General features: G+C 43.1%; 1 protein-coding gene across 2 annotated transcripts in view; it reads left to right on the forward strand.

Moving 5' to 3' along the window:
• The window catches only part of gpc5a (glypican 5a), a 310,361-nt gene that overhangs the window by 136,612 nt on the left and 160,773 nt on the right, over positions 1 to 12,976 (forward strand). Inside the window, exon 9 of one of the 2 annotated variants that reach the window (XM_046032404.1) lies at positions 10,638 to 10,999. The exons of the other annotated variant lie outside the window; for it this stretch is intronic. Coding sequence (XP_045888360.1) covers positions 10,638 to 10,795 — 158 coding nt within the window. The 3' untranslated portion in view covers positions 10,796 to 10,999. Of the gene's footprint in view, positions 1 to 10,637; positions 11,000 to 12,976 lie in introns of those variants that run through there. 2 annotated transcript variants of the gene reach the window in all.

Below are 12,976 nucleotides of genomic sequence, written 5' to 3' on the forward strand. Positions count from 1 at the left end.
AGCTTCGGTAAGAGGAATTGATTGAGGTGTTGAAGTTCAGTGCTCTTGGGTACAAAACTCAGACGGACTATCTGTGAGCTGTAGACCTTCAAATGGCTGTCCTGGGGACTCCTCAGCAGTGAATCAATAGGCAGTTAATTTGAGGCCACACTCAGGTGCTTCAATGGTAACTCATGTATGGAGAGGCAGGTTAAAATAAACATATGTTTTTCTTAATTAAAAACATATTAAAATGTGGTGAAATCTGCAAGTTAGAAATCAAAAGTGGCCATTCATAAACTTTAATTTTATGGCAAACAATAAGATTAGATTAGATCAAATGTTAATAAGATTTAAGATTTTAATGATCCTCCAAGGGAAATTCTGCCCTTACAGCAACAAGTAATTGTTGTGGATCCCGCTTTGGGGAAAGGAATTACAGGCTATTTCTGCTGCACCATAAAAAGTCGAATTGAAGTCTAGAGTACAAATGGCCTCTGCAGCCGGCCTGTTGGTAAGATAAAGTTTGATAACAGAGCATTTATAGACTTTGAAAGGTCTAGGTTAGACTAATCCTGCCCATGACAGACTTATGACCCTTGGGCCTAAGTGAGAAATTCTAATGTCCTGGAGCAGCTGGTCATCTGTTGGGGTTCAGCTTCACTCTTTCCCTGTGGGGATGAACCAAAATGGAGTCTTAGGTGTACTGAGGTAACACCAGTAAGGCTAAACAGGACACGCTGTTTCACTCAGAAGAGGACACTGAATTTCCCCCCTCAACACTTGAGGTCTCCACAGAGATGTGAACAGCAAGATAGATGTTGACAGCTGGTGTGGTGGAATTGTCAGAATTGATATCCGTTGCTGTTAAGGTGTAATTTCAAAGGTGTAGACAGTTTGGAGTGTTTGAGTTCAAGTCGAGACAATTTGGAGTATATGATGTGAAGGTTAGAGGGGAACCAAAGCTAGGCGGTTGTTCAATTTTTATAGCTTTAAGTCATTATCTCATAGACTATATGTCCAGTATCTTGTCTTTAAATGTTGTCTGTACACTTGCACTAACAAGGATCTGCGAGTTCTATTGAAGGCAAAAGCTAATTTAAAATGTCCTCCCTTTATAAACGTATCTCCCCATATCCAAACCTTTTCTAGAGTGTCAAAGAAAGAGTCAAGCTGTGATGGATTGACAACGAAACAGGCTCAGTATTATTCAGCAGTTTGACCGTTGTTTTTTTATTTTGACATTTTCTGCTCTGTTAACATACATTATGTGATTTAGATACTGTATTAATCTGTTAGCACCAACATGTTAATAAAGAATATATGTTTGTATAATCAAAATGAGAATTGTATCACTGTAGATGTTGTATCATTGTAGATGGCGCTGAGTATAGCTGCCTCGGTGTTCGGTGTGCTTTGTTTTGTTTTTGTGTGTTAATTCAGTTTTCGGCTGTGATTCCCGGTGCTCTTTCACCAGGGAGGAGCTCATGAACATCAGGGGAACAACTCCAGTGGATTTAATTCCCACTTTTCTTGCGTCATCAGTGGAATTATTGGACATTTTGGTGAAGGGCTCGCTTGCCGTCGTTCGCGCTGTGGAGCGCTGCAGGAGAGGGAAAAGAGCCGGGTCGCTTGTGCGTCTTCGGCAGCGGGGTCTCCGCACACCGCTACCGGCAATATTTCCTTCCAACATGCGCTCACTGTGCAACAAACTGGACGAACTTCAGCTTCTGGTGGGGCAAAAACAGAGACTTTTATTCATCTTCTGTTCTGTGCTTCACGGAGACGTGGCTGTCTGAACTGATACCGGACTCCGCTCTACAGCTGGCAGGCTTCCAACTGCACAGAGCGGACCGCGACACAGAACTCTCCGGCAAAACAAAAGGTGGAGGTGTCTGTTTTTATATTAACAATGGCTGGTGAACCGACGTGACAGTGAGTCAGCAGCACTGTTCTCCTGATGTGGAATTTCTTATCATTAACTGTAAATCGTTTTACTCCCCACGTGAGTTTGCTTCATTCACTCTGGTCGGTGTTTACATCTCGCCGCACGCCAACGTGCACAACGCACAGCGCATGCTGGCCGACCGGATACTGTGTGTGGAGCAGACAAACCCGGACTCCCTTGTTATTGTTCTCTGTGAATTTAACAGGGGAAATCTCAGCCAAGAACTCCCCAAATACAGACAGTTTATAAAGTGTCCAACCAGAGAGGGGAACACTTTGGATCACTGCTACACCACAGTTAGCAGTGCCTATCACGGTGTCACACGCGCTCCACTGGGACACTCTGATCACGTGATAATCCATCTGATCCCTGCTTACAGGCAAAAACTAAAGCTCTGTAAAGCTGTAGTGAGGACATCAAAGATGTGGACTAGTGAAGCTGTTGAGGACCTCCAGGCATGTTTGGACTACACTGACTGGGATGTTTTCAAGAAGGCTACCAACAGTCTGGATGAGTTTACAGAGGCTGTGACGTCCTACGTCAGCTTCTGTGAGGACAGCTGCATTCCAACATGGACCAGGGTGACTTATAGCAATGACAAACCCTGGTTCACAGCTAAACTCAGACAGCTAAGGTTGGAAAAGGAGGAGGCATTTAGGAGTGGTGACAGGGCCGGGTGCAGGGCGTTAAAATACAGGTTTAGCAGGGAGGTGCGAGAAGCTAAACGACTGTACTCAGAGAGACTAAAAAAAACAGTTCTCTGCAAACGACGCCACTTCTGTCTGGAGGGGGTTTAGACAGATCACAAACTATAAACCCAAAGTCCCTCACTCCATAAACGATTCTCGCCTGGCAAATGAGCTGAACCAGTTCTACTGCCGCTTTGAGTCAATCGGACACCATCCCCTGTGACTCCTCTGCTCAGCTTCAGCCTCAGTCCACCACATCTTCCCCTCCCTCCTCAGAGCTGGCCAGCTCCACCCCCTCCCCTCCTCTCTCCATCATAGAGAGGGAAGTCAACGGTCTTTTCAGGAGGCAGAAACCCCGCAAAGCAGCTGGGACGGACTCTGTTTCCCCATCCACCCTGAAGCACTGTGCTGAGCTGTCTCTGGTGTTCAGACATTTTTAAAACCTCACTGGAGACATGCCATGTGCCAGCCTGCTTCAAAGCCTCCACCATCATCCCTGTCCCCAAGAAACCAAGGACCACTGGACTAAACGACTACAGACCCGTCGCCCTGACCTCTGTGGTTATGAAGTCCTTTGAACGCCTTTGAACGCCTTTATTGACCCTGGAACTTTCCCGGAGTTATTAGTTGTAGGAGCGGCAGCTCTGTTGGGATACTCCGGAAACGTCGCAGGGGAAAACGTGCAGGCACGTTGGTTAAGCTGAGACAGCGGGGATTTCACACTGCGCTCCCTTCAATTCACCTGGCGAATGTCTGCTCTATGACCAACAAAATGGACGAACTGCTGCTCCTCAAAAGAACTAACTCGGACTTCTGCAGATCTGCTGCCCTCTGTTTTACCGAATCCTGGCTCACGGAGCGCATCCTGGGCAGCGCACTTCACCTACCGGGATTTTATCTCATCCGCACGGATCGTGAAAGGGAGCTCACGGGAAAAACACGGGGAGGCGGACTCTGTTTCTATATAAACAAAGGTTGGTGCACAGATGTCACAGTGTTGAAGAAATCATGCAGGCCTCACTTAGAGACATTATTTATAAACTGCAAACCTTTTTATTCTCCGTTTGTTCTGGTCACTGTTTACATTCCATCTCAGGCCTGTGTTAGTGAGGCGTTAACTACACCTGGCCGACCAGATAACTAATGTGGAGAAAAAACATCCAGACTCCCTGCTCATAGTTCTTGGGGACTTTAACAAAGCAAACCTCAGTCATGAACTTCCAAAATACAGACAGCATATTAAGTGTCCCACCAGGGACTGTCACAAGCTGTCACAAGGTCTTATTTATTTTTTCCAGCATCCTTTGCACTATGCTCCATCACACTGTGTACATGTATGCATGTATATGTATGTGTACCTGTATATCATATCCACCTTCAACATGTACATAATGAGAATAGTTTACTCTTGCATCCTTTGCACTCTGATCACTGCACTATTTGTCAATATGTCTATATTGTTTTGTTCATAGTGTGTATATTAGTGTTGTCTATTCTGTAGTTTGTGTCTGATTTTATTATTATTTTATTATTGTATTATTGTATAAGTTAGCACATCATGAGCAATGTACAATCCTGAGTCAAATTCCTCGTATGTGTACACATACCTGGCAATAAAACTGATTCTGATTGTGTTGTCCCACCTAAAATCCATCACAGACCCACTCCTGGACCCCCTGCAGTTCACCTACAGAGCCAACAGGTCTGTAGATGATGCAGTAAACATGGCCCTTCACTTCATCCTCCAGCGCCTGGACTCCCCAGGAAACTACGCCAGGATCCTGTTTGTGGATTTCAGCTCTGCTTTTAACACCATCATCCCGGCCCTGCTGCAGGACTCTCCCAGCTGAGCGTGCCTGACTCCACCTGCAGGTGGATCACAGACTCCCTGACGGACAGGAAGCAGCATGTGAAGCTGGGAAAACATGTCTCTGACTCCAGGACCATCAGCACTGGTTCCCCTCAAGGCTGCGTTCTTTCCCCCCTTCTCTTCTCCCTGTACACCAACAGCTGCACCTCCAGTCACCAGTCTGTCAAGCTCCTGAAATTTGCGGACGACACCACCCTCATTGGGCTCATCTCAGGTGGGGATGAGTCCGCCTACAGGTGGGAGAGCGACCATCTGGTGACCTGGTGCAGCCAGAACAGTCTGGAGCTCAATGCTCAGAAGACAGTGAAGATGGTCATGGACTTAAGACAGAGCACAGCCCCATCATCCTGTGTGATTCCTTATTCACCACTCAGGAATCCTTCCGCTTCCTGGGCACCATCAAGTGGGAGCTGAACCTCACCTCCCTCACCAAGAAGGCCCAGCAGAGGATGTACTTTCTGCGGCAGCTGAAGAAGTTCAGCCTGCCAGAGACAATGATTGTGCACTTCTACACTGCCATCATTGAGTCCATCCTCACCTCCTCCATCACCATCTGGTACGCTGCTGCCACTGCCAGGGACAAGGGCAGGCTGCAGTGTATCATTCGCTCTGCAGAGAAGGTGATTGGCTGCAATCTTCCTTCTCTTCTGGACCTGTACGCCTCGAGGACTCTGAGGCGAGCAGGAAAGATTGCAGCTGACTCCTCCCACCCTGGACACAAACTGTTTCAGACTCTCCCCTCAGGCTGCGGTCCATCAGGACCAAAACCTCTCGCCACAAGAACAGTTTCTTCCCATCTGCAACTAGCCTCATTAACAAGGCCCGGGTCTCCCACTGACACTCCCCCCTTGCAAACGATACAAATGTCTCTGCACATGTAAATACCGTTTCATCTCGTGTTGGGCTCAGACCTGGCACGTCGCGCACATTTGTTGTTGATTGTTGATCTTTGTTGTTGTATATTTCTATGTTGTCAGTTTATATATTTATATGTACACAATATTCTCTTCCGTTACGTTACTTCTGCACAGCACAGAACCAGAATAATGCCCATGTATATATCTGCAACGTTGTTCTTCAATTCCATATTTATATATTTCCACATTTATTTATGTTGACTGTATGTTTGTCTACGTGTAGCACCTTATCACCACAGCAAATTCCTCGTATGTGTAAAACACTACTTGGCAATGAAGCTCCTTCTGATTCTGATTCTAAGTATAAAATTAATTAAAGTAAACTGTGAAACAAGGTAGGGTCGTTAGCAATGAGAGGATGTGCAAAATAGCAGCAGTACAGTCATCAGGATAAACCACAAGAATATGCATTATGAAAAGCAAATATTTCTGAAGGCCATTTCAATATTATTGAAGTATTGCAACTGCAAGCACTGTGTAGACTGTTATTTTCTATATATTTCTATATGCAACATCAAAAGTAACCTTTTAGATAACTTGACTCCTTTCACCGTAGTTATAAACCCACATTTTAAAAAAAAAGTACAACCTGTACTGTGTAGAGTGCAAAAATACAATACGAGAAGTACTACAACATCACATCAACAGCAACTACGAACTGCAGGTGGAATAGTACATGCAGATACACACAACGTGTGTATTTGCATAAACAGTGCAACGTCTGCAAGATATTTTTCCAATATATTGTTTTACCTTTTCAGGAAGCTCATTTCCTAATTTTGGACACCTGGATCTAAAGAAATTTGGATGAGATGAACATATGTTGAATGTCCCTCTGACATCTGGCTATAGTCAGAACCGTACTCTAGAAGGTTAAAATAGCAATGTTTTAAAGTATAAATCAAGTTCTATTTGAAGGTTTGATTTTTGTCTTATTTCTGTCATTAGACTTATACTGGATAATTTGATTGTACTGATTTTTTTGGTACTTTTATTGCAAAAAAACTGTTAGGATCATGAGGTGCAAAAGTGATATAAAGCAGCATATCATCTGCATGGAGGGAGTGTGTGTTGTGTGATTACAAATGATGTGACCCAATGGGAACATTTAAAGTGAAAGAAGCATTAGACTCAGAAATGCCTTTGTCGTGTATCTCCTGTAATATAGAGAAATAGAGTGGATAATGATGGCGTATTCGTACTGGTAGCCTAGTGGTTAAGACACATAACTTATAACTGCAACTTCACCTGGTTTGATTCTGGCTGGGGACTTTTGTGTATGTTATACCCCTGTCCCTCTGTCTTCCATCATCTTTTCTGGCAGAAAATGCAAAAGAACATCTTTAACATGAGTTACTAATCACCTTAGAGTATGTAATACCGTAATCAATTTACAGCATTTATAATTATATATATAAATTATATATATATAACCCATATACATATGAGGTAGTTCAAAATGTTAAGGGGATGTTGTAAATCATTGGTACACTAGACTGGTTTATACTCGGCTTCATTAAGTTTATAGTCATGATTTTAAAATTCTGTTAAAATTACCTTTCCTATAACAAGACTGTTACATCTGCACCTGTTAATTAACAATGACTGGATCCTAATATTTCAGGTAAAGCCAGAACCTGAGACAGCGTTTTCCTCTGTGCCATTGTTTTCCAAAACCTTTTGAAACACAAAAACGAGGTGCATTTGGTCCTCCTTGTAGTTTATTTTATGTCAGTCCCACATATGCCATTAAAACACAAAATGTGTATTAATCCGCCGCTTAAAGTAGTTCCCACTAATTACCTAATTTACTCCTCTTTAACAGCTTCAAGTAAAGTTTTTTAACAAACTACAGTTCCCAGCTGCTGTGTGGTATTTGAAGAATCTTCTAAAAACAAAAGAATTTACCACAGACAGAGGAGGATAGTCGGAAAGTCTTGAGAGCCTAACACGCTGTTGGTTTTGGTATCCAAAGAAAGTTAAAGGGCAACTGGATTTGGTTGAAGATACTAGAAGACGTTTCGAGACTTCTACAGTTCTGAAATGACTGGTAGGGAAACTCAGCTATTTAACCTCTGTGGGATTATTTGCCAGGATCATCGATACTGCTGGTTCATTAGTGCTTCTGGCTGTGGTAACGATAGTCGTTATGGTCGTTAGAACCACCCGTGGCCAAGTCTGAATGACCATCTTTAGTATCTTCCCCTGAGGCCAAGAGGTAATGCTTGTTCAGTTTCCTGGGAAGTGATGAAAGGACAGCATTGTAAGTGGGGATAAGTGGTGTCGTAGACCCCCTCCTCTATCAGCGACGGCTTTTCAACCCGAGTGTAGATGGCTTCTTTGAAACCTCTTTCAAACCATCCATCCTCACTGTCTAAAATGTGCACCTCCAGATCCTCAAATGAGTGTCCCTTATCCTTCAGATGAAAATAAACTGATGAGTCTTGACCTGAGGAGTTAGCCCTTCTGTGTTGAGCCATGCGTTTGTATAGTGGTTGCTTAGTTTTCCCAATGTACAGGTCTGTGCGTTCCGTACTGCATTGGACAGCATACGCTAGATTGCTTTTCTTGTGTTTGGGTGTGCAGTCTTTGGGGTGTACCTGTATCTCTTTGAGTGTTCTTGGGTTTAAAAAACTATAGCAAACCTACTCTTGGTTAATAAAGTTATGAATAATAATATTCAGAAATATTATTTCATAAGAACTCGTTTTGGGAGCACCACCTGAGTAGCCTACCGTCCGTTCAAGGTTTCAGGACGCCGTGGGTATGGTTCTAATAATTACACAATTATTCACTAGTGATCAGTTAGTTAATAATTGCTAATCATTTGGAATCAGGTTAATCAATCAGTCATGTTAAATAAATCAAAGACATACAACAATAATGATTAAACAAGGGAGCAAGATAACTAATGAACACAAGTTATGTGATCATAACTAAGTTAAATTTGGCTAGGAGTTTAGGCTAAAATGACTAAGGATTAAAGGCTAAAGGATTAAGATAAAGGTAAAGGGTTTAAAAGCTAGAGGACATCACTTGATCACAGAGTGCAGGGTTTGTTTTGCCGTACTGCTTGTTGAGTTTGTCAGAAGCCCTGTAATCAGACAGCCCCGCACTGGCTGCTGGTTGTTGCATTCACGGCGGCTTGGTACGCCTTACGGCTCGGTTCTGCCAGGGATTATTCCAGGGGTCCACCCGCTTCGGGTGGTGATGAAGAAACTCTTGCAGTGATAGGCAGTTAAACCTGGCTCGGTTCGTTGTTCGATGTCCTCTGTGTTAAAGCTGGCATAACTAACCCACGTGGCAGGCCTCCGACTAATTGTCGTTGGGAAGAGTGAGGTTAACGTTAATTCCACGGAAATAAAAGAGACTTGGTTGTCCCTGAATTCAAAGTTACGTGACTTAAATGGTCTGATAACTTTAACAAACAAAACCAAAGAAAGTAAATTCAACGAAGGTTTGCGTGAATATGGCTAAGTACGCTGCTGGAAGACAAAGAGAATTTAAGAGTCCCGGAGGTCTTTCCGGGCCAAACTCTTGATTGCAGGCGATGCTAGGAGCAGCAGCACGTTCCGTGCGCAGAGCTTAATAGACCAAGGAGAAGAGAGAAGCGAGAGCGCATGTGGCGCTTTGTTTTATTTCTTGGGCCGTGTTCCCAGGGGGAGGGCTTTGTTTCCCCTGAGACTGTGTCTTAACCTTAATATTTTTTTAAAGTCTATTTGTGCGTTTTTAATCAAATACCTTTCCACAATCAACTGTTAAATGTCATAAACAGTTATACCGTTCTGAGTTTTAAGCATTTGATAAAAAGAAAAGAAAAGTTATTGTTAAACATTTCATGGGGATCAGAGCAGCTGAGAGGGCATCTTAACTAAATCTAACTTCCAGGAGAATATTGACAGCTAAACACTCTTAGCAAATATATTAGGAAGTTATAAGAACATGGCTTCAGATTCCAAACAATAAAATACATTACAGAAGGAAAGGCTTTAACAATGACATGTAATTTGTCTTCTGGGGGGGCACTGGTTCCATAAGAGGACCTGAGGGTCCTCTGATTATTTAACTTATAATATTTCTGTATCATATAATTTCTAAAAAAAGTATATAAAGGTGCTGGGAACAAATCATTAGTTACAACATAAATTAAATGCAGGAATGACTGTGAGCGTAGAGGATTAAAGCTCTTTAAATTAACTTTCTTTATGGTTCCTTCTTTCCAACATAGTTTCTAACTACAACATAGTAATAAAACTACTCAAATTGAAGTGACAGGCCTCTAAGTACTTAAAGATTATTTAATTCAAACAAAGTAATAAGGCAGGTTTATAAGGAGACAACATTCTTGTTCACACAAAGGAATTTTGTGGCTGCTCCTTCTCTTGTGTCTGGCTTTCCTCACAAGTTTCCCAACTGGGTGTGAATAGTGAGAGGGTTCTTTGATGCTTCGAGGTAACTGGCAGGGTGTCGTCGGTTGCCATGGCAGTTTAGAGTTTCCTGACCTCTGTCCGAAGAGGTCCTGGTCGCCTAGTTCAGGATGAGGTTAGTCTCTGGACAAGGTTAATATTGTCATTTTAACAATCAGAGTGGAGCAAACCTTTCAATCCCTCCTTTTGGGTACTTCAGCTGTCTGTTGAGGGTTGATATCTCAACCCCCCCCCCTTGTCTCTCAGGGAGACAAAGAGAGATTCTGAATTCTTCCCTTTTGGCATAAAATAATTAAACCAACACTGGCTGGTTCACTACAAAACACAGGGATGTAGTGTTTGTTGAAAATCCTCCTGAGTTTCTCTGATACTCCAGACACACATGGAATCACAATGTTGTCGCGTTTGACCTTCTTTTCCTCATCCCCTGTAGTGTTGGTCTTCGTCTTGGATTTTGTGGCTTTTTTCACAAAGGTCCATTTAGGGTACCCACAGGCTGTAAGTGCCCGTTTCAGGTGGTTCTGTTCCTTCTCTCTGTCTTGTGCACTTGTTGGTATGTTGTTCGCTCTGTGGTGCAGAGTTCTGATGACCCCTAGCTTATGTTCCAGTGGGTGGTGGGAATCGAAACGTAAGTATTGGTCTTTGTGTGTAGGTTTCCTGTAAACCCTAATTTGCAGGCACCTGTCCTTTTCAATGTGTACAGCACTTGGCCTTCCTGGACTGTGTGACAGTAATACAGTTTCCATTATGTTATATTGATAATGAGCATTCTTCTGACTGGTCTATTGGTTTCTGCTCTCTCCTCAGTGAGTCCAGATGTGACAGATGATCACAAACAACAGCGTCATCACCATTATCCACCTGCCAAGGATTCAGAAATGGAGGGCAGATCCAGGAGCCTTGGACTGACAGGAACCATCTGGGTCTTGATATTTCCTTGCTTACACATGCTCCGGGCCTTGTAACAGCTGCCTTTTTGCAGCATGACACTTTCAAGACTTGATTTCAAGCTTATTTATCCAGAAACAAAATTGCCAGTGGATGTAACAAGTTCCAATATGTAATGGAGCACCACTTCCACACAGTGCAGGACATGGTAGGAGTGAACACTAATGATCGTGTGGAAATTACAAGACACTGTGGCTTATATGTAAAACAGCATTGGTTCAGCTTTGCAAATATTCATTCTTTTTTATCAGTTACCTGGCATTCATTAACACTAATAATAACTTAATGGTATTATAATTTAATTGTATTTCTGCACATAATTCATGATCTGTGTGTGTGTGTATGTACATTGAACATAATTATAAACGCAACACGCATGTTTTTACCTCCATTCATCATGAGCTGACCTCAAAGATCTTAGACTTTCTCTATGTACACAAAAGGCCTGTTTCTCTCAAATATTGTTCACAAATCTGTCAAAATCTGTGTTAGTGAGCACTTCTCCTTTGCTGAGATAATCCATCCAGCTCACAGGGGTGGCATATTGAGATGCTGATCAGACAGCATGGGTATTGCACAGGTGTGCCTTTGGCTGGCCACATTAAAAGGCCACTCGAAAATGTGCAATTTCACTGTATGGGGGGGGGGACCAGTCAGTATCTGGTGGGAACACCATTTGCCTCATGCAGTGAAACACATTTCCTTCGCATAGAGTTGATCAGGTTGTTGATTGTGGAATGTTGGTCCACTCCCCTTCAAATAACACGCTGTCGTATACGCTGATCCAGAGCATCCCAAACATGCTCAATGGGTGACATGTCCGGTGAGTATGCTGGTCATGAAAGCTTCCAGGAATTGTGTACAGATCCTTGCAACATAGGGGTGTGCATTGTCATGCTGCAACATGAGGTGATGGTCGTGGATGAGTGGCACAACAATAGAACCTCAAGATCTCGTCACGGTATTTCTGTGCATTCAAAATGCCATCAATAAAATGCACCTGTGTTTGTTGTCCATAACACATGCCTGCCCATACCATAACCCCACCGCCACCATGAACCACACGCTCCACAACGTTGACCTCGGCAAACCGCTCACCCACACGACACCATACATGCGTCTGCCATCTGCCCTGTACTGTGAAAACCAGGATTCATCCGTGAAGAGAACACCTGATGCCAGATGCCCAGTCAAATTGGTTACGATGAAGAACTGCAGTCAGGTCGAGACCCCGATGAGGAGGACGAGCATGCAGATGAGCATTTCCTGACAGTTTGTATAGAAAGTCCGATTGTTGCAGCAGCTGTCCGGATGGCTGTCTTGGAGGTGAAGATGCTGGATGTGGAGGTCCTTGGCTGGTGTGGTTACACATTGTCTGTGGTTGTGAGGCCGGTTGGATGTACTGCCACATTCTCTGAAACGCTTTATGAGACGGCTTATGGTAGAGAAATGAAAATTCAATTCACGGGCAACAGCTCTGGTGGACATTCCTGCAGTCAGCAATGCCAATTGCACGCTCCCTAAAAACTTGCAACATCTGTGTCATTGTGCTGTGTGATGGAACTGCACATTTTCAAGTGGCCTTTTATTGTGGCCAGCCTAAGGCACACCTGTAATAATAATAATAATCCTTATTTGTAGAGCACTTTTCAAAAACAAGTAACAAAGTGCTTTAACAAGTGCAAAGACAATAATACCCAAGAGACAATAATACAAAAAACAATACAAGATAAAAGCATGAAAACATTGAAAAGACTAAAATACAGATAAATATAAAATTAGTAAAATACAATAAAATAAAAGGGATAAAATAAAGTCAAATAAGATCGGGAAAGGCTCTCCTATAAAAGTATGTTTTAAGAAGGGACTTAAACGAGTTCACTGACTCAGCTGACCTGATTTCCTCGGGCAGGCTGTTCCAGAGCCTCGGGGCCCTGACAGCAAACGCTCTGTCCCCTTTAGTTTTCAGTCGAGACTCTGGAACAGACAACAGACCTCTGCCCGAGGATCTCAAGGTGCGTGCTGGTGTGTATGGGACTAAAAGGTCAGAAATATAACAAGGCGAGAGGCCATGAAGAGCTTTAAAAGTGATCAATAGAATTTTAAAGTCAATTCTAAAACATACTGGGAGCCAGTGTAATGAAGCTAAAATAGGAGTAATGTGGTCATATTTCTTTGTTCTGGTTAAAAGCCTGGCA

This window comes from Micropterus dolomieu, linkage group LG20 (genome assembly GCF_021292245.1).
Source record: "Micropterus dolomieu isolate WLL.071019.BEF.003 ecotype Adirondacks linkage group LG20, ASM2129224v1, whole genome shotgun sequence".
Lineage (NCBI taxonomy): Eukaryota > Metazoa > Chordata > Actinopteri > Centrarchiformes > Centrarchidae > Micropterus > Micropterus dolomieu.